The 25,187-nt window shown below is 33.5% G+C and overlaps 4 protein-coding genes across 7 annotated transcripts; 1 reads left to right on the forward strand and 3 right to left on the reverse strand.

Moving 5' to 3' along the window:
- Positions 1 to 353: 353 nt before the first annotated feature.
- LOC132708401 (N-acylneuraminate-9-phosphatase) lies at positions 354 to 11,658 on the reverse strand. The gene is made up of 2 exons (XM_060680716.1): positions 11,590 to 11,658; positions 354 to 3,852 (listed from the first exon to the last, which is right to left on the reverse strand). Exons 1-2 carry the CDS (start codon positions 11,636 to 11,638, stop codon positions 3,302 to 3,304), a joined length of 600 nt encoding a protein of 199 aa, XP_060536699.1. The 5' UTR covers positions 11,639 to 11,658; the 3' UTR covers positions 354 to 3,301.
- LOC132708400 (tRNA (cytidine(32)/guanosine(34)-2'-O)-methyltransferase) lies at positions 9,280 to 11,563 on the reverse strand. Its single transcript, XM_060680715.1, has one exon. The coding sequence runs from the start codon at positions 10,847 to 10,849 to the stop codon at positions 9,500 to 9,502; it is 1,350 nt and encodes a 449-aa protein (XP_060536698.1). The 5' UTR covers positions 10,850 to 11,563; the 3' UTR covers positions 9,280 to 9,499.
- Positions 11,659 to 13,746: 2,088 nt separating the features above from the next.
- Positions 13,747 to 16,092, reverse strand: LOC132708398 (neurochondrin homolog). The gene has a single exon (XM_060680709.1). The coding sequence runs from the start codon at positions 16,073 to 16,075 to the stop codon at positions 13,877 to 13,879; it is 2,199 nt and encodes a 732-aa protein (XP_060536692.1). The 5' UTR covers positions 16,076 to 16,092; the 3' UTR covers positions 13,747 to 13,876.
- Positions 16,093 to 17,409: 1,317 nt separating this feature from the next.
- On the forward strand, positions 17,410 to 25,135 carry LOC132708399 (patj homolog). Of its 4 annotated transcripts, none has more exons than XM_060680714.1 (6): positions 17,410 to 17,591; positions 17,982 to 18,106; positions 18,271 to 19,008; positions 19,327 to 19,531; positions 19,585 to 19,980; positions 20,038 to 25,135. In XM_060680714.1, exons 1-6 carry the CDS (start codon positions 17,579 to 17,581, stop codon positions 20,433 to 20,435), a joined length of 1,875 nt encoding a protein of 624 aa, XP_060536697.1. In that variant the 5' UTR covers positions 17,410 to 17,578; the 3' UTR covers positions 20,436 to 25,135. The 4 variants fall into 4 exon arrangements, with proteins under 4 accessions (XP_060536697.1, XP_060536695.1, XP_060536696.1 ...); XM_060680712.1 differs by having other exon boundaries at positions 17,413 to 17,930; XM_060680713.1 differs by having other exon boundaries at positions 17,414 to 17,734.
- Positions 25,136 to 25,187: the final 52 nt, after the last annotated feature.

A 25,187-nucleotide genomic window follows, 5' to 3' on the forward strand; every position in this document is an offset into this window, starting at 1 on the left:
GTTGATAAATAATAACTCCTGTAAAATTGACATTTTCATTCATTAACGTATCTAAAACGGTGTTATGGGGAGGAAGGAATTTTGGAAGAACTTTACTCAAACTTAGGCGGTTTGACGAGGCGCAAAAAGTTAGATAAATCTATTGTAGTTTTAGTTTTGGTTTTATTGCAAATTGATCATCATTGTTCCGTAGATAGATATATTAATTTGGAAAACAAAAAGAAAGCGCAACACTGGTACTGACTTACTGACATGTATGCCTTTTATATCGGAACAACCGGGCCATATCATATGAGATATAACTACGAAACAATACCTTTAAGGAAATGTCAAAAACAAAAGCAAAATACCCCACACAATTTATTGCAACAAAAATTAAAATTTACATTTTCAAAATTTCTCGTAACAATTAAACTCACAAAATGTTGTACTACAACATAGTTAATCCATTCCCAATAAATACTAAGGACTAGATTTTGGTCCTGCTATTTGATCGGTATCACAACTTCTATTCGCGTTAGTTAGAAATTGAACTTATGTTTTTTTAAATTCTTTAATGGCACAAGATATTAGTCTTAGAGATTATTTATGCGAAAAGTAATATAAAATAAGTAGCAGGTACAAGAACTATTTCGAGCACCTATTACATCGATATTTTTTGTTTGTACGTTTTTAAATTTATGATGCAGCTCATCAAAAGTTTTTCATACAAGATCCCTGGCAACGTTTGTACATATTAATTATAAATTATAAACAAAAAGAAAAAATATTTATCTTATTCCACTAAAATAATAACAAATTGATACAAAAACAAAAAAAAAACATTATTTTTAATATTCCGACCCAAATTACCATTTAGTTAAACCTATAACCCAGTTCAAGTTAATTGTGAACAAAAATGAAATTAACTCCACCTTGGCATTCAGTTAAGATAATTTAAATGTATTTTTTCCTTGTTTTCGCTTATAGTGTAGTATATCAACAGCTGAAAAATGTAAGTAAAATATGAGATCTATTAGTCACTTCTTTCAGTCTTTTCTTAAAACTAACTGACAGTGTTCCAAGTGCCACTATTCGAAATTTGTTAAAATATCTCCCAATCCAATTTAAATTTAAAAATAATTTTGTATAAATATAATTAATTAATATTAATATCAGATTATACATCTATCAGAAAAAATACATCATGTAGGTACCTCAGGCAGGAAAGAAATGCTTATTTTCTTACCATCCTTTGTACAAGATAGTCACTTTTAAAGTACTCACCACTGTGATATCCGACCATTAACTATGTTAAGAAATCAACAGTATTTGTTTTTTGTTTTACGAAGAAAAAAAGATTTCACCAGCTTCTTATGTCGACAAGAACTTTTATTTTTTATTTGTATGCATATGAGAGTTTTTAACGGAAAGAAACTTTTCTCTCTAATTTAACCGATTCTGTAACTGTTTTCGTTTTCCTATGGTGAGAATTTCAAAAGTATCCATCCTAACATAATAACTAAATATAAACACGAAATCTCAAGTGCGACAAAGATTTTAAAGCAATGTTAAAGAGATGGAAAATCTTACAGTGCTTGCAAGGCGCTGGCAGGGAGGTAGTGCATTTTTTTGTGAATGTTTATAATTTGGCTTAAGTTTAAAGTTATTTTAAAAGTTCTTTTAATAGATTAACAATGAGTGGACAAATATCGGGACATGTTCTGCTGCTAGAAGTTGCCTTAATGCACTGCAATATTTGCTTTTGAAATTTTATTTAGGGGATGGAAAAAAGACAACACATTTAAAATTAATTAACAAAAACAAATTAATTTTATCAAGAAACTAATAAAATGCCTTTTTTATATACTTATTGTTTTTACTTTACAAAATAAACTTTTATAGTCGTTATTGCAACATCAATAACTTTCCCATTTGACACTTGTACTTGTGAAACGGCTATTACAATCTTTTGCTTATATTTGTTTTTGCTAAAGATCTTAACTAGACCCATTAAAATAAACCAATATTTTAAGTAATAATTTACGTCAAACCAATATCCTTATTAAGTATTCGATACATTTATATTCTATATAATATGTGTGACAACAGTGTGCATGGAGCAGCAACGACGGTGTGTATTCTGAGACAAGAGAAGAAGAGTGAGAAGCACCGTGGAAATGTAAAGATGCGTGATTAGTTCTGTATTTTCGTTTTGTGTATATGTACTAACATATATTGTATATTAAAGAAAACAGTCTTTCCGTTCTGTTCCACACCCCAATATGGTAGCGATGTTCGTGGTTTTGGTAATTTGTTACGAGCAAGCTTCAAAGTCCCGTGTACGTAGGAAAACGCGTGACAAAATGGCGAAAAACGAAGTTGCAATACCGGTGCTTGACGGAAAAGCTACAGTATGTGGAAAAAATGAATGTCTATTTTTTTGAAAATGAAAAAATGTGAAGTTGTAATCCAAAAATTAACCAAAAAAAAGTTCGTTATCATTATGTACATGAATGAGTGAAGAAAAATGTTATAGATATAATTAAAGCGGATCCTGGTTAAAATATTGCGGATATTTTTACAAAAAGCTAGCTGTGGAAAAGTTTAAAAAATTCCGAAACATATTATGTATGTTGTGTATATTGTACATAATATGTGTGGCCACACTGTCCATGGAGCGGCGAGGATCGTGTGTGTTCTGAAGAAGAGTGAGCGGCACGAGTTCTGTATTTTCTTTTGTATGTGTACTGACATATGTATAGCATATTAAAGAAAACAGTCTTTCTGTTTCGATCCACACCCCAACAATCCTATCATTTTTCGTGTTCTTTCCCCCTTAAATATGACCCTGCCAACTATTTTCAGATATTTCTAAATACGAAACCTAAATAAAAAAATTAAATATTTCGTATTTCTTAATATAATTGCTGATTAAATAAAATAATTAAGGATGTATCATCATGAATTAAACAGATTACAGTGTTTCAATGTATCATTTCTCACCCTTCTCGTTGATTTCAATAATTCGGCATATCTTTGTTGCACTGGAGATTTGACCTATGAACCGACAATTGTTCCCCAAACTCGTACAAAAAGTAATTGTACCAGTCAAGTGCATAATAGTCACGAATTTAGTTTCTTAGTAATAGATAGATAAGAAAAAAACAAGAATCAACCCAGTCGTTTGTAAAGTTTAACGAATACAAACACATTACGCTGAAATAATAAAATCTTCAGAACACTGTTTTCTAGACGAAATGAAAATTCACCTCACATACTACCCCATAGACCAGAAGACGCCACGCGAATAAAACCAATATCAGCTACCGTCGCTGCTATTGCTATTGCCGTCGTCAATATCGCATAACGACAGTTTGTTAAACGCCAGCGAATTGCCCGTTTTGCCCCTAAAACTGCGCCGCCTGGTTTTAGCTTCAGGTAACAAATCTACGAGTTCGCCAATATTTTTGATAATATGATGAGGGACAGGGTGGCCCTGATCCAATTCGGAACGAGACAACGGGATCCACACGGTCCCGCCCAAGTTCGCTTGCAAACCGCCCAAAATATCGGTTTCCAACTTGTCACCCACCATGATGCATTGGCGGGGCTGCACGCCGAGATAATCACAAGCCTTGTGGAAAATTTTGTAATGCGGTTTCTCCCACGGGAAATCGCCAGACACCAGAATGACGTCGAAGTAGCTTCTGATGTTTAACTTGTCAACTTTCTCCCATTGCGATGCAGATGGTCCGTTCGTGATCAGGCCGAGCAAAAAATGCTCACGAAGGTCTTGAAGAAGCGATTTTATATCCGAAGTTAATGCGAGATATTTGTAACGGTACTGCAGCCATTCTTTATAGACCTTTTCTGAAAAGAAAACAAATTACATGGCATTCTTTTTTTTTCAAAAAGAAATCGTCGAACTTGCTAATGTTCCGCCAATCATCTTATTGGCTTCTTCAGAGCTGAACTGAAACTGATCCGCTTATCAAAAAAATCTAGTTTTGCTTTACTTCGAGAAAGAATTCATCATATTGCTTCTATACCCTTCCAAACATGATTCATGACAAATCTTCTACACAAAATCACATTCAGAAATTTGAAAAACTTATGTCAACACTAGTGAAACAATCAAACTTTTCTCAACTACCAAACACTGTAATATCATCGCACCAACTTTCGGACACGGAAAAATCAGTTCTTACAAAAGGTTGAAACTTTGTCCTTGCTCCACGTATTATCCCAAAAGAGGAAATCATTGCAAATGTCGAATCTATCCTAAATAAACTGCAATCTCAAACAGTTAATGAAATTTGATTTGAAACCGCAAATATTCTTAAAACATTAAAACCTCCGAGAATCTGGAACCCAACTTCCTCACCTTAATTGAAAAATGCTTGTTTGGAACATATTTTTCTTATAACGGTCAAATTTTTGAACGAGAGTCGGGAACAGTTATGGGCTTTCCATTATCATCAGTCATCGCGAATATATTTATGGAAGCCTTTGAAAAAAAAGCTCTCGACACCTTCCATCTTAAATCAAAATTATGGGAACTTTACGTCGATGATACTTTTATTTTTGGTCTCATGGTCAAGAATCTCTAATAGACTTATGCATTTAAACTCTATACACCCTAATATACGTTTTACCATTGAATTAGAAACTAGCAATAACCTCCCATTCTTAGATAAGCAGACCTGACATTGGATCATTGTAACAAAAATCACCGGTTATTAACCCTCTTATTTACAACCTGAGTCACTGTACCCAGACTTAAAACATCTTTGCTCTGCTCTTCTCTCTAATAATTTCCACATTAAACATATTAAGCGTCCCATCACAAAATACATTTCCCAACTACCTTTCAATAGCAATGAATCTGAAAACAATCCTCTACTTGCCACTGTTGTCCTTCATTATAACCACACACATCAAAAGTTCTTAAGAAATATAACGTCAAAACCTAATTTACCACTTGTCCAAAAATCTCTCAATATCTTCGATCCGCCAATTTCGAAAATTCCAGATGCTAGGAGTTTAAAGCATTCCATGCATATGTGGCAAAAATACATTGGAGAAACCGGACGAAAAATATCAACTAGCCCCAAAGAACATGAAACAGCCTTCAGACTAAGACAAAAAAACTCATCAACAGTTGCCGAACACAGTTACGAAACAGGACATACAATTTTATTCAATATTGCATGTAATCAATTCTTCTACCAACGAAAAATCCGAGAAGTTATAGAAATTTTTAAACAACCCAACAATCTTAACCGCGACTCAGGTCTCTACCTGTCACCAATATGGGAATCAGTCATCCGAGACGATGTTTATGCCCCTCAACAATATATAAGCATGTACAGAGTAAAGTTCGTGCCAGTTTCAGTCAGGCTCTGAAGAAGGCAACAGGATGATTGACGAAACATTAGCTAGTTCGAGTCAACAAAAACCGACGCAGGAGGAATCCAGAAGTTTTGTAAATAGTATCACAGTATTACAGGTTATTCTCTTGTTACTGCTAAATCAAACAGTTCAATACGTGGGTGTTGGGTAAATGTTTTACTTGCCCTTACGGAAGTTTTTATATAAGTAGGATCGTTACTCCACTTCGCCTTTTGTATACGAAGGATCACCGAGAACGTATAGTTACTTCGAATAGAATGTTGTATACGAATATTGTCTTAACTGTATTCCATAGGGTAGTATTGTGGCAGTGGCAGGTAGACGGACAGGTCGTTGAACTACCTGTGTCTCAGTGTTTCAGTTTGTAGTTACTTTCCGGCAAAGTTCGCTCTTGAAAATGGCTGGTGTCCCTGAATTAATAAAACTGCGCTTTCTAAAAATGGGAAAATTATTATTCTCCAATGAGTTTGAAGCTTTTCGCCACCAAAACTCAACATTCGGACTTGGAAATGTGTTCGAATAGGAATGAAGTTGGACAGTCGGCAAAAAACGAACTTGTGCACGAGGATAAACCAGGCCCATCAGGTCTCCAAAAAGAAGTACAGAACGAAAAGTAACTGTAATAGATGTGAATGAAGAGGGTGTCATCAGAAGAATAATACACCCGTTTTACTTAAAAAAAGAAATACCGTATCTACCTTGGAAAAAATAATGTCTGAATGAAAAAGGATGATTTCGTTCCAAAACAAATATATTTGAGAGCAATTAAAAAAAGCAAGGAATATCTATTATCCGAAACTTAGGTTAATGAACGATATTCTGTTGGTCAACATGGCAGGATAGATATTTAAAAAGCGCGAGGCAAACTTTCATTCTATTACTCTTTCGCGCGTCATCTAGTATACCTATTTACTAACTAATTATTTGCCTCTATTCCACCGAATTATTTTGTTAAAATAAGACCGGTATGTAGGTAAGTTCCATAATATCCATATATATCCAGCCGTATATACTATAACACAGTAACCGTTTTTCTTAATATTTAATCTAGATCAAAAACAAACTCATTACACTTTACACAATACATTACTAACTAAAAAACTTTTATTTATTATAAAATTATTTATTTTATTTATTGCGGCTAATGGTCGAGGGAAAGAGAACACATTAGTTGGTCGACGACTTACGCCAGTGGTTTGAATTGACAACAGTCAGTCAGTGTCAAAAAAAACCAACGAGGCACACGAAAAAGAAAAAATGTTATATTTTACCATTTACATAAATATTAATATTTTTTTTACAAATGTGTAACAGTTGTATCTTTAGACAAACGTTTTCGTTTTTATGCGATCTGATTTTGGATTACTATTTTGCAACAAATTTAAATTAACAAATTCTTCATTTTGTATAGCTTAAGATGTTCTTTAAAGCCTAAGCCTAAATTTACGACCCAAGAAAAGTATACTTTGCAAATTCTTGTTCCGGAGTTAAATTTATTAGAAGCAAACAGGAAACTGGTGTTGATTTAATGAATCTCTTTCTCCTCATAGGATATCACTTGCAATGAAATAAGAATCACAAACGACGCATTTTCTGTAGATATCTTCTTCCATTGTCAAAAATTACTGAGAACTCTTTCTCGCCATAACTTGTTCGGCCAATTTTTGTGCACGACCTACAGCATAACCATAAGTAAAAGTTTCATGGGCACAACTCAAAAACAATTTAAGTTGAATAAGTCAATAATTGGAGGCTTTTGGTTCATGATGCTGCGTCGATTACAAAGTGCTCTCGCCAGCGCTATCTCTCCCATTGTTCAATATTATTTTCAACTGTTCGTGAAACAAACATTTTTTATGAAAATTTTTTTGTGATACGTATATATATACCGGAAGATACAGAGGCAACTCGGTCGTGATGTATATGCCCCTATGCAATGTAATATATGCACCAATTATACAATCATAATATAAAATTTATATATAAACCAGGAAATAGTTTCCACAAGAAAAATATAAATTAATAAAAATAAAAACGAACTTTAAAGTCAGGATGCAAACTGAATTCGGTGACAAAAAAAACCAACTGCATAGTGTCAAAAGTTTGACTTTTTGCGGCAAAATTTCAAGTTCAAAAGTTTCCATAAAATTTGTAGTAGAAATAATCACTCAATCTACGCAAATTCACATGTTGTTAAATGATTCTGAGAATAAAGCCGTTATTAGGACAAGAACAAGTTATAGAGGTACAACCGACTGATACGATAATTGTTATCAAACAAAAACTGAAGGAACTAGAAGGAACCGAAACGGATCAGCAAAGACTAATATACAAGGGAAAATTATTAAAAGACGAAAAAACCATAGAGACCTACCGGCTTAAAAATGGAACATTATTGCAAATGGTAAAAGCTTTGAGAAGCAGATAAAAACCAAAGCAAGAACAACATCCGAAGAGTTCAGTGATTGGTACGCAGGACTTACCTACGCAATGGCAAATTAGCAAACGGCAATGCAGATTCAAATAATATTGGTAAGGTTAATTTTATTTATTTTTCATAAGTCAATAATCTTTGCTCACGCATTGAAAAATGGTGTCCGCAGCGCCATCTCTTACATGTCCCATTTTTATTAGGAACGCGCGGGAAAGCTCCGGTAACTAACTATATTTAGTTAGTATACTGTGAACAAGCCATTTGTCTAATTTTGGCGTTTATTTCATGTTTCTGATGATCCAATTTCATTTACTTGGTAGTTCGAACGTTTCGATGGATAGCACAACGTAATTCCACATTTCGCAAAATCAATGATAATCAAAATCATCACGCTGACTGGGGATGCGCGCCTGATTGACGTCGAACCATCAGATAAAATCCTTGCACTTAAAGAGAAGATAGAAGAGAGAGAAGGCATTCCGCCTCAACAACAAAGGCTTATTTTTCAAGGAAAGCAACTTAAGGACGATAAAACAATAAGCAACTACAAACTGAAACCGGGTACAACACTTCATTTAGTGGTAGCACTAAGGGGAGGGAGAAGATTTTATATACATTTTTTTTGAAATAGAAATGTAAATATATATCTGCCTCCAGTCGACGCAAATCGTCTTTTGCTACCTATCAAACTATGGCCAATGTCCAATTAATAAAATAATTAATCTTAGTTTACCTATTTCCAAAAATTTTAAGAAATAATTTTACTTTGCGAATAGCCACCACAGCGTAGGTGTATACTATCTTTCAATTCGACGTTCGAAGTAGGTCTATTATCATAGAAATTAATAAACCCTCTAAAATAATACAGAAAACTGATTAAAAAAATTACAAAAACAAAGTTATACAGAAACATTCCTTGGGGAAATTTTTTGCTTTTAAAAATAGTAATAGCAATATTAGGTCAACGGATAAGACGACATTACTCGCTGTCCGACCCGTGAAACATTGACCATATCGCGCATCAGGGATATCGACTGTTTCGGGACTGGGTGCTGTGTACACTAAATGCTGTATAGTTTCTGGAAACTGTAATCTCGTTGAAATTAACAGTTGAAACGCTTTAAGATTCATGTATACCCATAAATACACAAATTCAATTCCCAAAAAAAAAGTTGTATGCGATGTATGTTTAAGCTGACAAAATTAACAATTTGGCTGTTAAAATGCTGTGACAAATTTTTCCAACATTAGAGAATATTTTTGTTGAAAATTTTAATCCAAAACCACGCCAAAATCAAATTATAAAAAAAATGAAACACTTTCAGTCAGCAAATTTTACACACACTCATTTTAAATATATATATTATAATATATATTATATATTTATTAGATCTTAAATGAGTGGCAAAAATAAAGTCAAAAAAATTAAAATTTTAATCACTGCATTATTCACTTTTTAAGCCCTTGACTTAACTTTTTCCCTTGTTTGAGAACTATTATATATGTGTGTAAATTTTTTAATAGAATCTATACACAATATATTTTATAACAAATGGAAAAGCAATTAAAAAAGGATTTTACTTTTGTTCTATATTTAGGAGAATAGTTTAGTTACAAAGAAAATTCTTAAACATACATTTTTATACAACCAACATTTATAATATTTGAAACTTATTCTGAGCAAGTACATGTAGGATTCATATTGCTTAACTGCATGTGTTGTAACAATTGCGCAATGATTTGTGGATCAGTATGTTCATCTTCATATAAAAACTGAAGTTCTGTGGCATTTCTTAGGTCTGTATCAAGAATATCTCCACATTCCTCACCCTTAAGAGCATCCACCTTTGAAATTAGATTAAAATATGGACCATTCTCAAATAATTCCTTGGTCTCTTTGTCATCTTTACAAAACTCTTCTGGCAATTCAATGGAATTTTTTGAATTTGAACTATCATCCATGAGATTGAGTGCTTTTATATTTAAATCCAAATCTTCCAAATCTGCTTCTAGACCAATTCCTACACGTTTTGCCGCTTCATCAATTTTCTTCAAAAAATCATCTATTTCTGTTGGTTTAAAAGCATATGGAGGAGCAATTGGTGGCTGAACTGGAGGTCTATATTGATATGGTGCCTCCCCTTGCAATTGTAATGGATATGAAGTATCTGAATCAAATGCACTTACATCTCCACAAACAATAAATGGAATGAGTACTCGATTAACGCCTGTGAGGGAACTAAAATCTTTGTTTGATACATCTAAATAAGGTGTTATAAGTTTGGCATCAAATTGTTCTGGAGGACAGTAATTTTGACAGACAACAAAAGCTTCAATACTTGAATTTCTTGAACTTCTAGGCTTTGCTACATGCACTTCTTTAAATAATGTCAATAACTGGTTAGTTAGCAAATCATTATCCTTCCCTCGAAATATCTTTGCAATAAATGTTCCTCCAGATTTTAAAACATTGCAGGCAATATGAAGTGCACCTAACAGTAACTGGGCTTGAATGTATATATCCATACAATGAAGTCCAGTGACATCAGGAGCACCATCACAAACTACTAAGTCTGCATGGTCACCTTCAAAGTGGCTAATTATTTCTAAAGCAGTAGAATATTTAGTTATATCTCCTTGAATTTGAACTACACCTGGCAATGGTGACATGGGTTGCAAATCTACGGCAATAATTTTAACATTATTTTTCTGAACTGAATTTTCTTTACCACTGGTTGATGCACTTTCTTTCTTTGGTGTTTGTGAATCCAGCAAAGTATCTGTGTAAAATAAGCGAGTTTCATCTTTTATAGTAATGGTATCCCCCAAATATAATTTTCTCGATAAAACTTGAGACCAACTTCCAGGCGCAGCACATAAATCAACTGCTTTGCTAACACCTTCAAAAATATTAAATTTCTCGTCGATCTGAATCAGTTTGAAAGCGCTTCGTGCTCTCCAGCCCTGTTCTTTGGCTTTACGATAGTATATATCCCGCTTATCTTTCGACATCTTGCCCATAATGCCGATAAATATGACCAAAATTCAATGCAAAATTACAAAAAACTTCGAACAGGCTAACTCAGTGTAAAAAAACTTTTTGTTTTTATTGACAGCAATGAAAAAGGTTATTCATCCTATTCTACCATCCATAGATCTAATACTGAAGGACTATCCAACCATCCAATTAAGCGTTTCACAAAAAAATGTTGGGCTCGACTGCTAGGATCATTCGCCCATTGCCGACTTCTGTCGAGGATTTTCGCTTCTGGTCAATGACCACCAAGTACAAAGAAGGAAAATAACCAATAATTTGCTCAACTAGCAAAAAATGATTCTGACCGATACCAAAAAAATCGGCTTCCCCCGCGGACCATCCGGGCCCATCCGGCCTCCATACCGGCGTGAACGGGGAAAAACGACGGGGCCGACGACGATTATCACTTTAAGACGTACACTGAACACTCAAAACACTAAATCCACACCGTGGAAACCGATATCAAACTTTTTGGGACGAATACATGGGATTCTGTCGGGAGCGGACAGAGGTTAAACCGCCGCGTGCAATGCTCCACCACAGAATCAATTCAATTCAATTCAAGTATGCGTTTCACAAAAAATGTTGGGCTCGACTGCTAGGATCATTCGCCCATTGCCGACTTCCGTCGAGGATCTTCGCTTTTGATCATTGACCAACACGTACAAAGAAGACATATAACCAATATTTGCTCAACTAGCAAAACAACAAATTTGACCGATACCAAAAAAAACCGACACCCCCCGCTTCCGCCCCGGACCATCCGGGCCCATCCGGCCTCCATACCGGCGTGAACGGGGAAAAACGAAGGGATCGGCGACGATTAACACTTTACAACGTTCACAAAACACCGACAACACTAAATCCACTCAGTGGAGACCGATTTCAAAATTTTTGGACGATTACAAAGGATTCTGTAGGGAACGAACGGAGGTTAAACCGCCGCGTGCAATGTTCCACCACAGAATCCACCACAGAATCACTGAGGGACTATTCAATTCAATTCAATTATGCGTTTCACAAAAAAATGTTGGGCTCGATTGCTAGGATCATTCGCCCATTGCCGACTTCCGTCGAGGATTTTCGCTTCTGGTAAATGACCACCACGTACAAAGAAGAAAAATAACCAATAATTTGCTCAGCTAGCAAAAAACGATTCTGACCGATACCAAAAAAATCGGCTTCCCCCCGCTTCCACCGCGGACCATCCGGGCCCATCCGGCCTCCATACCGGCGTGAACAGGGAAAAACGACGGGGCCGACGACGATTATCACTTTAAAACATGCACTGAACACTAAAAACACTAAGTCCACACAGTGGAAACCGATATCAAAGTTTTGAGGACGAATACAAGGGATTCTGTCGGGAGCGAACGGAGGTTAAACCGCCGCGTGCAATGCTCCACCACAGCACTGAAGGACTATGTTATCACCACACTCGTGCTCTTCTTTTTTCCAATTATCTTAGAATATTTTGCGGAGCCATTTGCCCATTGCCGATAATCGTTGAAAGACTTGTCATTGCAATTTACAAACTTACCAAAACTACACTGCTCTTCGAAAGAGTCAATTAAAAAACAAATCGTGTCACTGGCCAAGAAAAAATATATTATTTTAATTTTACACCTCTAAAATTTAAAAAATATATATAATTCTGGATATGTGTCTTATAGTCAATTATTTACCATGCGGTAGATAAAGTGAATTAGTTTTCTTTTAAATAATAATATTGCATATTTTTTCAAAATAATTCATTCAATATTTCCTGCGGCCTGCGGCTGTTTGAATCGAAACACGTAATGTAACGACGATTTCACTTTAATAATAAATCGGGAAAAAGTCTTTAATAAACGATTTCAATAACGAAGTATACAACATTTACCTGATATGTTAGAATACTGAGCGCCAAGTGCCTTTTCCCAAAGAAGAGTTCTCCAAGAGTCTAGGTCGGCGTCAGGATTATCAGGACACCTTCTAAAACTTTTAAGAAAGGTGCTGGTGGCTGTGGAGGCACAATCTTGTTGAAAACCGTATTTACCAATCAACTTTTGTGTAATCTAGGAGTGTTAAAGACATTAAAAAGATAGATAATAGAAACAAAAAATTTTGTTGCCGTTACTATAATGTAAAATACTATCCATATACCTATACTAAAGTTCTCGATGTTGAAATATGGCTAAATATGCATGTAACTAATTAATGAAATAATTTTTGGAGAACATGATTTCTTAGATAATTTTAGAATTAATAACTTACTAAATATATTATAAGTGTGTAATATTTCGCACTAACTCGATTAAAATTATTGAGTGTAGAGACGAAGATAAAGATTTCTGAAGAACAAAATGTGCCAATGACTTTTTAAGAACGAATAGAGATTTTTAACCCCTATTTTTCAACCTAATGTACTTTTTCGGATTAAATTAGCCCCTGTCAGTACAAAATTTGAAAATTATTATTTAAAAAATGCATTTTTTTCATTTATCGATGTTACTGTTAATTTAAAGGACGCTAATCATTTTTTTATTAATATAATTTTTTTTACCTAGAAAGTAGCTTAGATTGTTTTGCGGTTAGATTAAACAGTAATAAAAAAACACTAACAAAGCAACAACAAAGAACGTTTAGTAGAATATACCAACATTTGTCATTTTGGGGTTTTATTAAACAGAAAAATGAAGGGATACCAATCGATTTGTAGCAGAACATACTAGAACTTACTTAATATTTTCCCAGAAGTTCCGTAATAAAACATTACGCTAACTCTATATTTAACCACATTCGAAATTAACATAATTTTGGAAAATGACCAACAAACTCGACTGGTGCCAAAACAATATTAGGCTTGGGTATAAATATCAAGAAGTAACACAAGAAGTCGTCAAATAAATTATATATTACAAATTACAAATCACTCATTCAATAAAAAATGTGCTGTATAAAAAAACTACAAAAAACTTTGAAGCTTATTACAGCAGAAAAATGTAAAATAAAATAATAAAATGCGCACCCTAATCTCCAAACAATTTTTTGCCTAATTCCATCAACCTGTGATTTCTGCACACCCTTAAAGCTTCAGATTTTTTTAGAACTTCAACAACACCTTCATTCGCATCAACAAGGCGGCACAAAAAATCTTCATAGGCTGCTTTAACATTTGCAGGCAGGGTTCCAATTTTTACCTTTTTCAATGTTTGCACAATTCCCTCTGCCCAACCACTTTCGATGGCAAATTCCGAGATCCAGGGAATCTGAGCTATAACACTAGACATAGTTTGCATTCCCAGGAACCATAATTCTACCATCTCCATCCAATTTTCTTTATAAGCCATTGCAACAACCAAAGCTGTGGGATCATTTGACTCATCAATAGTATAGGCATTCCAAAGAAAACGAATAGTTGCCTGTATATATCGACAAATCGAAAAGTCATTTTTCTTAACTTTATTTGACAATTGTTTAAGCAAAAGTAATCCTAGCACAGCAAGATTACCATGTAGTACTAAATTTTCAGGAATATCCTTTAATTCAGGTAGGCTATCAAATATAAATTTCATTAAATTGTTAAATATCGGTGAATTTTCCACATATTTATTTTCTAAAACCGTTAAGTTCATTAGAACATTACATGTACTTATCATGGCACTTCTTGAATCTTTCATGTCTTCCAAAATTTCGGGAGTCAACTCGGGTTTTGGTTGACTTAAAGCTTTCAATCTTTCCGCACGTGGGACAGGTGGTCGTTTGTGATTCACAATTGTCCAATGAAATTCAATAACTTCAACAAGAACTTGATCACAGTGGCACTTTAGCATAATAGCTCTGGATTCATCTTCCACGGCTAAATGACAAAGGGCAGGTAGCATAACCCTTAGAATATCTGTACTGCTTAATGGATCAGACTCTATAGGTGTGCCCGCTTTTTCAGCAATCCTCCTAGATCGGTAGGCATAAAATGTTTCAAATGCCAACTCTAACATAAATGGCAACAACTGGTATACTTGAGGTCTCATAGATGTAGTTTCTTGAGCTATCCAAGATGCCAACACTCTGATTGTAGCACAAACAAATAATTTATCTTCCCCGGCGGGCTTATTCTTCTCTTGAGCAACTTTTACCAACAAATTTACCACCGCTGTAAAAGCCCCCTTAAGTGCAGTATATAGACTTTGCCTTTCTTTTTGATCCAAATCTATAGTATCCTGAGCAATAAATGTTAAGGACAATTCGAGAATTATGTAACAACCAGTAATAAGATTTTGATTTTGTTGGGTGCCTTTTAATGTTTTTCCATCAAGCTGCATACGGACTTCAATTGCAGCTAACTGAACCAAAAGTAGAAACATTTGTTTTCCTTTATCTTCATCAGAAAGTATCCATTCCACACCAAGCAAATCTACCATACTAGAAGCCAAAATCAGGGCTGGGTTTCGTTGGGCAGGCCCAATTTTACTTTGTAATATGTCACTTAATCCCTTATAAATACTCAACGGCCAACTTTCACTTGTAGCTGATTCTGAAACAACTTTTCTGGGACAATTAAAAATTATAGCATTAAGGCATTCTGCTAATTCAAATTTTCTTTTGTCTTGATCTGTTGAAAAATCTAGGGCAATTTTATTAACCAAAGCATGAAATGCTTTTGGATCTTTAGGATCCCAGGACAAGGCACCTTTTTTGGCCACTAATAAACCCATAACACTAAGAGCTTCGTCAGATTGAAAACTAGCTGAAGAATAGACTTTGCTTAATCTATCTATAGCTCCAACATCAATTAATGCTTTCTGACCAGCAGAAAATAATGCAATACCTTTTAAACAATTGTAAGCTTCACCTATTGCCATTAAATTATCATCATTGTCACTATCATCTGCTGACTCAACAATATCTAGGAAAACAGGAATTAACTCTAACATTTCCTTTTTTGTAACCAATTGTTCTTCTGTACAAAATACAGAGATTATTGTTAAGGCAACTGATTTATAAATGGATGGAGGACAATCAACAGGAACATCTGTAGTAAGCAAAAGTCGTTTAAGAAAATCAAATCCAATGGCTTCAAAAATAGCTATTCTTGCAGCAGGTGTAGCATGTTTACCCTTCACCAACTTTGTCACCATAAACAGTGCTGCAAACTTCTCGGTATCACTTGATGAATTCTTTAAAATATTGCAACATTTTTTCACCGCCTCCGACACTTCTCCCGCCATAATTAACAATATACGTTCTAAACCGGTGGAATATCGAAAAGATACTGCGGAGCCTTGCAACCTAGCGTAAATGTTATATTTAGCAACGGGCCCATACAGAGTTTCTATATTCGGCAATTTCTAGAGTCTGGTATCGTCTTACGTATTTTTAGCATCAGTCGTTGACTCCATTCTTTAAAATTTAAGAAGAGAGAATCAAAAAGCCACGGATTCAATGTCAAAATAACCCCCGTTTTTATACATATAGCTTTTTCGCATTAGATTAAATATATTTGTGTGACTTTAATTAACCAATAGCGTATTATGACCACGAGATATTAGCGAAAAATATTTATTGCTGTGCGTAAGCGAAATATATTGCTAAATGTACTTTCATGAAAATTAATAATTATTAATTATTGTATGATAGGTTATCAATTTTCAACATGGCCTTTCGCGTGACGTCATCAACAACAGCTGATCGACCAGCGACGGAGACGTAACATGCTGGCAAAAATAATATTTAATGTTTCTAAAAATAAAGGTGATAATATATTCCCGAAAACGAACCAACATTTTTGCATTAATAATTATTCTGCATATAAAAAATTACCTTACTACAAGCCTTAGCATCTGCTTTTCTTGTTTCAATTAAGGTGTTGTCTAAGTCAAATAACACACAGCAGATTTCTGAATTCTTCAAATTAAAATTCATAGCTTCCTTTTTTGGGCGTTCGATCAAAAGGATGAGACCAAGTACACAGCGCTACTAATTTCAGACTAAAGGATAACTGGCGAATACCCCTTTGTTCCGACCCACCACTTCATAGGATTACTTATGCGTTTCACTCGTTCATTGAATGTTGAGCGCGATTCTTTTTAAATCGGTCAACTGATTTTACTCAAGTCTATTCTGATTTACTGGTCCACCCCCAAATAGGAATTTTAAATTTTGGCTAACCTAAACTATAAAAGCAGAAAAAACCTAAAAATTTATATGTTTTATGTGCATGCCATACAGCGATTATTATTTCTCAAAGAACAACCGACATGTATATTCTTGAGCAAAACCTACAGGATCATGCATTAATAAATAGAAAAAGTATAAATCAAAAGATCAATGTTTTTATGGACTTTTTTACAATACAATAAATTATTTGTCACCGGTAAAATGCTTGCTTTTATCTTAGTTATATTTTTTTAAAGAAATGAACACATAGGTTGTAGCCCGAATCTCTTTTTAAGGGTAGAAGACCTAAATATTCGTTGAACCAATATTGAAATTTTTCACATTTGAAAAATAGTCCAAACCATATCTGCGCAAAAAAGTGTGTAGACATTAAATATTGGAAATAAAGGACATGTTTGGGTGATATTGATTTACAAAATTGTAATAGCGTATTCATGTTGCGTGATTTTGCTATATTTAAAGCTAATAAGTTTTTAAAGAGACATGCGTAATGTAAAACGAAAGAGAAAAGGACAGGAAAGTTATCATTCCAACACGCAACGAACAGCTTATACATGCTGAGAGAGGGTTAAGTAAATTTTTCTGTAAGATTGTTTTTTATTCAACTGGGTTCACAGACTGCGGTTGGACTAAATATGTGTACGAACAATCAAAATTTTACACCTATAACATTGATCTATGAAAATTTTCGACAAAAATGTTCAGTGAATGTAAGGAAAACACAATCAAAACAGAATTAATAAACAATCGATTAACCAGGGTAAATTTTTGTGTTCAAATATTGGCCAGATTTTAAAACCAATGTTAAGAAATGATTCTTATCACTCAACATAATGGTTTTAAGTACAGAGTGGTCTCAGGTCGAGGTGATTGACTTGGTTAATGATGGTTCTGGTCTTGGTTTTGGTATAGTCGGTGGCCGAAGTACAGGAGTTGTGATAAAATCAATTCTTCCAGGTGGAATAGCAGATAAAGATAGTAGATTACAAAGTGGTGATCACATTTTACAAATTGGTGATATAAATTTGAGGGGACTATCTGCTGATCAAGTGGCTACAGTATTAAGACAAGCTGGATCTCAGGTAATTGCTTCTATTCACTCTATTTATCTATATATAAACAAATTGTTAAAATTATGAATTTAACATTTACGAAATCATATTCTGGTGCAAAATTGTCTCCATTATATTTTGCAATTGTTTGAATATTTATTAAAGAAATTTTTTAATTGAGATTTTTTTTATAGGTTAGAATGGTTGTTGCTCGTCCTATAGAGCCCACATCAGCAGATATCCAATCATATGCTTGCACAGCACCAATAGTACCTACAAAAATCCTCACAAATACAGAAGAACTTGATCGACAATTACTTCAAAATGGATACTCGACTTTCTTTAATTTGCACCATCAGATTTGTAATAGTGATGAAAATACACCAGATGAAAAACATGATAAGGTTAATGGAGTTGATGCAAATGAAATAAACATTAACAATAACTATACTCCAAACTGCTGTTCTCCTGGCGATTGCCAATCACCAATTAGTGCGAGTCAGACTCTTGTTACCCCAGTAGATATAGAATATGCTCTTCCTGAGACTAAAAGATTCTCTGTAGTTTTGAAAAAGAATGAATTTGGCTTAGGCATAACAGTGGCAGGTTACGTTTGTGAGCGCGAAGATTTGAATGGATTATTTGTCAAAAACTTAACTGAAGGATCTGAAGCTTACAAATCTGGTGAAATAAATATAAATGATCGGATCATTGAAGTCAATGGTCAGTCTTTACTGGAACTGACAAACCATGAAGCTGTGAAAAAATTAAAAGAAACAGGGGAATCTGTGTATTTGACTTTTGAGAGGTACTTAAGGGGTCCAAAATTTGAACAGCTGCGTGAAGTTTTGGCGAGTCATGAACCGAAAGATCTCAATCCATCTTCTCCATCTGTTACTACTTTAAGTTGGATACCAATTGAAAATGTTGAGGTATGTATTAGAATTTTCCAAATTTTACTATATTGACTAACTTATGGTATGGTATTTTATTATATGCTACTAAGCTCCGTGTATTACTGGAAAACTTTTTTTGGCATATAGAGTGATATTTTAAATTTATTTTCTTATACAAATTTTTGTAAAAGCCCTAAAAATATCATAATCATCCCCAGAATTTTAATTCCCGTTTGTACAGAACACGTCAAATAATCGTTTATTGCGTGAAATAGCTTTTGTACTTTGGTTGCGTAAGGCCCCTCGATATGGCGTTTTGTTTATTCAGTTCAACAGATCTTGTATTTTTGTTAGGAGCCAATTGAAGCGGAAGGTGTATCAGTACAATCTGTAAATAGTGACATCTTTGAACAATTTCCCGAAACAAAAGAAATATTTATAGAAGAAAATTTTGAAGCAAATCCTCAGGATGACCTTGAGAGTAGTATAAAACAGAAGTGGGAAGGGATTTTAGGAGAGGAAGCGAATGTTGTTGTAGCCAATTTAACTAAGTTGAAGGGTAAAATTGTTTTATTTATGATTTTATGTGGGTCAATGTTTTTTTTTTTCTAGGATTGGGTATAAGCTTGGAAGGTACGGTCGACGTGGAAGGAGGAGTAGAACTTCGTCCACGTCACTTCATTCGTTCCATTCTTCCAGAAGGACCAGTTGGTCAAAATGGTAAACTTAGTCCTGGTGATGAGCTGTTGGAAGTAAACGGCCAAAAGTTACTTGGTCTCAGCCATGTGGAAGTTGTAAAATTACTCAGGGAGTTACCCACTACAGTTAGACTAGTGTGTTCTAGAAAAGAAATGGATAACAGAGTTATAAACACTTCCCAAGATTTAAAAGCATTTGAACAAAGGAATATCCTGGGGGGCAGTTTAAAGAATTTGTTACCACATCCAGAGCAACGTTTGGTCAAAGCCTTAAGTGATACAAGTCTTCATACATCAAGCACCATTACAGGTATTTACAGACCCCATATTTAAATAGAAGTATCTATAATATAAATTTTTCTAACAGTTTCAGAGGAACCAGTTAATTTGCAAAAAGCAAAGTCACATTCATTGGAAATGACTAATGTAGCATTGTGGAGTGAAGATATTGAATTTTTGGAATTGCAAAAAGCTGACCGAGGGCTTGGCTTTTCAATCCTTGACTATCAAGACCCCCTCGATGTTCATTCAACAATTATTGTAATCAGAAGTTTAGTTCCCAATGGTCCAGCTGAAATTGATGGCCGAATTACACCCGGCGATAGGCTTATAAGTGTTAATGGTACAGTTATAAAAAATTTTACATTAGATCAGGCGGTTCAGGTTCTGAAAGGCACTTTGCCAGGCATAGTAAAATTGGGTATATCTAAACCACTTCCTGTTTCAAGACATAGTGAAACTGTTAGCAATAATACAGGTTCATAAAGTTTTAGTATATGAGTAACTTGGTTGTGATGCGCCCGAGATTTTTTTTTTTTTAAATAAAAATTAATCCATCTGGAACATCTTGCTCTAATAGTAATCGTATTTAATTGAACTATTCTTATCAAACTTTTGATAAGAATGGAAATAAAATAGGTGTTCACCTCATTATGCGTTTTAAGGATCAGATGGAAAAAAAAATCTGATTCTGAATTTATAACTAAAGCCGCATTTACACACGCATATAAATGGCTCTAGCAACATTATAACAAAAATTTTCATGGTTTAAGTTCTCCTAATTTAAAGTTTTCATCAGGGTTCAATTCACTATGACTTTGTTATCTCATCATCTATGGCATTTATAGAAATGTATAAGAAATTATTTATACTGCAATAAGCAGAGAGAGATAAAAACAAATTATAGCGCTTGATGAATATTCACCCATTAAAAATATTTATCACAATGCAAAATGGTATTTATAAAAAATAACTGATTGTTGTTTAGTAACAATTTACAAGACATTACATATATTTTAATTGACTAAATTTGTGGTGACTTTATATGGCAGGAAATGAGTTTCATTGATAACCTTTAGGGGACAATCCTTGAGGCATGCGCAATTAAAAAAAATCAAGCTATAAATGAACAATGTTTTTTAGGCTTTCTGATATATTTACTGTCATAAATCACAGAAATGAATAAAAAATATCTAAATAAATCACAAAAAAGGATAACAAATATCTAAATAAATTTTAACCCAACAAAGATCACAAATACATAAATTAAAAGTATCAGTTTTGTGTGCCCCATAAACACCAAAAAATTTTCTGAGGCCATATACAGAAACTTTTGAGTAGTTTATTGCCTAGCCTATAAATAAAAGTGATTTCAAAGGTCAAAATAATACTACAAAGATCTAAGATTTTCTTATTTTTAACGCAGGAACGTTAGGACATACCCTAATTCCGTTTGTTTTTTTGTTATCCAAAGAGTTTAAAAGAAAGGAATTGTGAATCAGGAATATTTTTTCTAGTTTCCGTATCCATTTGTGCCTTTAAAACATAGCTTTTAAAATCAATTTGAACAGCAGTGAATTTGGGATTAACAGGAATTGCTGCTAAGATTCTATGATTCTATACAAAGTGACTACTTTTTGTGCTGTCTTGTAGCTACTTGTGGATAGCACATAGCAATTATAACTTTCGCAATTAATAAATTAATTATCGAATAATTCGTGTACTGTTTGACATACGTATTTCAACTAGGTACCTTCCTAACACCCATGTCTACGTTCTAAGATAGCTTGTCAGGCATGTCGTGAATTTAAAATCTAAAATTTTCTAATACCTGATCATATACATTTATCGATTTATAATAGCAGTGATTAAATTAAATGATGAAATTTAATTTGCTTCACATTTATTGTTTTCTTTGTAATTTTGGTCCTTCTTTATATATATTAAATAGCGCCGAACAATATAACCAATAGGAATAATCAAAAAATAAAAACAAAATGTATGTACCTATCGAACATACAAAAACATCAGGTGCAATTTTGTCGACAAGTCGCTTCAAGTTTTACAGCATAAGAGTAAAAAATATTTTTGTAGGATTTTCATTTTTAAATGGACAGACAAGTAATGGTCATAAAACTGAATCGAAGCTGTCATCCTAGCATTGGTATGTCAATAATCAATCGTATTTTGTAGGGTCCCTATGAGTCGATTTATTAATATGTAAACGTTAGTCTTGAGAATAGACACAGCTTCTCTTGTTAGATGTATTTGTATAAAAATTTTGTTGTAGTGGTTATAAACACTTATTATTTTTTTTCCACTAATTAATTGGTCTGTAGGTACTTTTCAAGGCCTGGAAACTTTAGATAGAATTAGTATGGTCGTGTTAGAAACAAACAATATAGGTCATATGGAAAACTATTCTATTATTTGGTTTAGGAAAAAGTCGTGCATATTCTAAAACCGAAATCGCTGTCATATATGATGAACGTCATAAAATGTTATGTGCCCACTTGTTTTCAAAATTTCTTAAAATTTTTATAGTCAATAAACAATGTTGCATTTTTGACTGTTTGAAACTATTCTTCATAATAACTTTTAATTGTCCAAAGTAATTTAATTGACATATTGCGTTTGAGATTTTGCAGTATGCACAACTGTTTATTTTTCCCAAAATCACAGAGACAGACTGTATATATTGACACAATAAGTGTAACTAAGTTCTCCAAGGTGGGTTCGGCTAATAAAAACTGCTGGAGCGGTGCAAGAATAGTTTTTTGTCACGCGAGTTTGGAGATAATAAACTGTATATCCGAACGCCCCTGGATTTTGGAGCAGAACGTCAAACATAACTGTCAAACAGCTGTTTTAGTTTGTTATTGTTTTAATACTTTTCGGGCAGAACTAGTTTTTTGTGTGTTTATCTTTATCATTCATTTTTATTAGTATTGAAAAATAATTTAATATTTGCGTCTCTGTTTAGTTAAAAAAAAATCTGAACGACGAGGATAATGAATAAGTCAATCTAATTGAAAAAAGTGGAAACTGCAGACGTCAGGTGCCCCTTTTTAATAGTAAACAGTTTCAAAAACCGGGATATGATTGATATATCTAAAAATATATATATTTCAAACATAAATTGTCGCTGATGTACTTCTTTAAAGTTTTTTATTACTACCTAGTATCCAACACAAATATTGAAAAAATTCCCTATATTAATAAATAAAATTAATTTCTAAACGAAACTGAAACCACCTAACAAATATTTGGTATCTTAAGTTGTTACTATAACAAGCAATAAGCGTCATAGAACAAACAGGCAAATTCGCCAGTTTCACACTTTAGCGCATGCTTGCTCTTAAAATCCTGCAGTGTATGTAAAACCCCTGTATAACCGAACACAAACGGAGTCACTCTACGTCAAAAAGCAAAACCCGAACGAATAGAGTGTATACGGAGTGACGAAGTACACGCAGTAAACAAGCCGAACCTACCTCCAGAATTTCATTCCGGTTTTAGTCAATGTTTTGTGATGTGCTTGTGATATTTTTAGAAAATGTCATTAATAAGATGTCAAAATAATAAACTTTCTTTCCTCTCATAAAAAATAAATTTGCTGTTCATGAATTGAATGTTTAGTGATTTTCGAGTATGTATATTTAAAACAGAAGAATCTGTTTTTTAGATGCTTTTAAGTTAATATTGTTGCTGTGATACCAATGAACCTTGTCAATAACATTATGTAAGCTACTGAACGAAAATGTTGGAAAATAATAAATATGAATTTCTGCAGACGTTTTATGAAATTTACAAATCTAATCTATAGTGGTTTTCAATTTATTATAGTTAACACCACTTTTTGTTTTGCGTATGTTTAGTATTTTGCATAACAAATGCACAATCACTACTGCCTTTCCTAGTAATAGCTGTACATATTGTCAGTTGCATAAAATTGCATTGGATTAGTAGAAAAAATGCTTTCAAACTATTTATTGTACCTTTCGTACCAAAATTTATGGTGTCTTCAAAACACAAAATGTTTTTTCAATGTGAATGTATATGCGCAAATTGCTTTAAAAAGTTGTATATTTCCGAAAAGATATGGGGTGGGCCACAATCAAAAGAGAGAAATAAGTAAGGTTTTTGAATTATGAGCGCTGTGAATACATTTAATGGTTAAGACACTATCCTACATAGTTTTGAACTTATATTAGAGACCAATTAAAAGTTTTTAAAATTCAAAATGTAAGAAAGAGCACCCATATAGTTATTAGATGATATTGGGGCCGTAAATACCCTAAAATTGATGCATCTCAAACCCCAATGGCATTTTCATAAAGAATCGTCCGTTCATACCCCTAAATTTCACACACCAATTTGCACCTTGCACCTGTTTCTTTTAAAACAGCGATCTTCACTCGCTTACTTCAACTTTTCTTTGAAATTTTAATGGATTACTTGTTGATTCAAAGTGAGATTTTAAATAACAGGTGTTATTGGTGAAAAACAAATTTTGAAATGACTCGCACATGCGCGAATTTCCCTTCTCTAGAGTTTTGAGCGACGCACTATATGTGTAGTAAATATATGGGCACACCATATCACTTGAAGCTGCGCGTAAATTGTAATTTTTTTTCCGTATTAGAATGATTTAATTACAATATATTTTTATTTTTATTAATAAAATGCTAATTTGTAATACCTATTTAACGTAGATTTCAAATTTCGCCTGCAAATTTACTACGCTTGGTGTAAACACCAAACGCAAAAGATAGTAATTAGATTTTGTCACTTTGTAGAATTGGCACAATGAATTTTGCACGTTAGATATAGTTTCTAAATGTATACGATAAAACTTCCATAACGCAACACGGATCTCCGTCAAATGATTCAATTACATACGTATTGAACATACGCATTTTTGAAATAACTGAGGAAAAAGTAAAATAAAATATAGATTGCTTTACCGCAAATGTTTGCAATTAGCTTCAATTTTTTATTTTATTTTTGGAACAAGATTTTTTTTAGAAAAAACTGGTTTTACATTTAAAAATGTAAAATCCCTGTATAAATATATTAAAATCAAATATACTTTTTAAAAAGTCAAGGAGGTTGAAAAATCTCAACTCATTTAGTATGTTAGAATTGTTTTGCAAGAAAAAGTTCGAATAAACTATGTTTAATTATGGTTTGTTTATTTTCTGTTATGTTAACGCCTAAAAGATCTTAAGATTACCG

Source organism: Cylas formicarius, unplaced genomic scaffold, assembly GCF_029955315.1.
Source record: "Cylas formicarius isolate icCylForm1 unplaced genomic scaffold, icCylForm1.1 PGA_scaffold_10__41_contigs__length_53128322, whole genome shotgun sequence".
NCBI classification, from domain to species: Eukaryota; Metazoa; Arthropoda; class Insecta; order Coleoptera; family Brentidae; genus Cylas; species Cylas formicarius.

Excerpts from the sequence above, each read along its gene's own strand:
- LOC132708398 (XM_060680709.1), bottom strand. The coding sequence starts at position 16,075 with ATGGCGGGAGAAGTGTCGGAGGCGGTGAAAAAATGTTGCAATATTTTA.
- LOC132708400 (XM_060680715.1), bottom strand. The coding sequence starts at position 10,849 with ATGGGCAAGATGTCGAAAGATAAGCGGGATATATACTATCGTAAAGCC.
- LOC132708401 (XM_060680716.1), bottom strand. The coding sequence starts at position 11,638 with ATGGGCCCGGATGGTCCGGGGCGGAAGCGGGGGGTGTCGGTTTTTTTT. Across the intron at positions 3,853-11,589 it reads GGGGGTGTCGGTTTTTTTTG|AAAAGGTCTATAAAGAATGG; the intron begins GTATCGGTCAAA and ends TTTTCTTTTCAG.
- LOC132708399 (XM_060680711.1), top strand. The coding sequence starts at position 17,858 with ATGGTTTTAAGTACAGAGTGGTCTCAGGTCGAGGTGATTGACTTGGTT. Across the intron at positions 18,107-18,270 it reads TAAGACAAGCTGGATCTCAG|GTTAGAATGGTTGTTGCTCG; the intron begins GTAATTGCTTCT and ends TTTTTTTTATAG. Across the intron at positions 19,981-20,037 it reads TACATCAAGCACCATTACAG|TTTCAGAGGAACCAGTTAAT; the intron begins GTATTTACAGAC and ends TTTTTCTAACAG.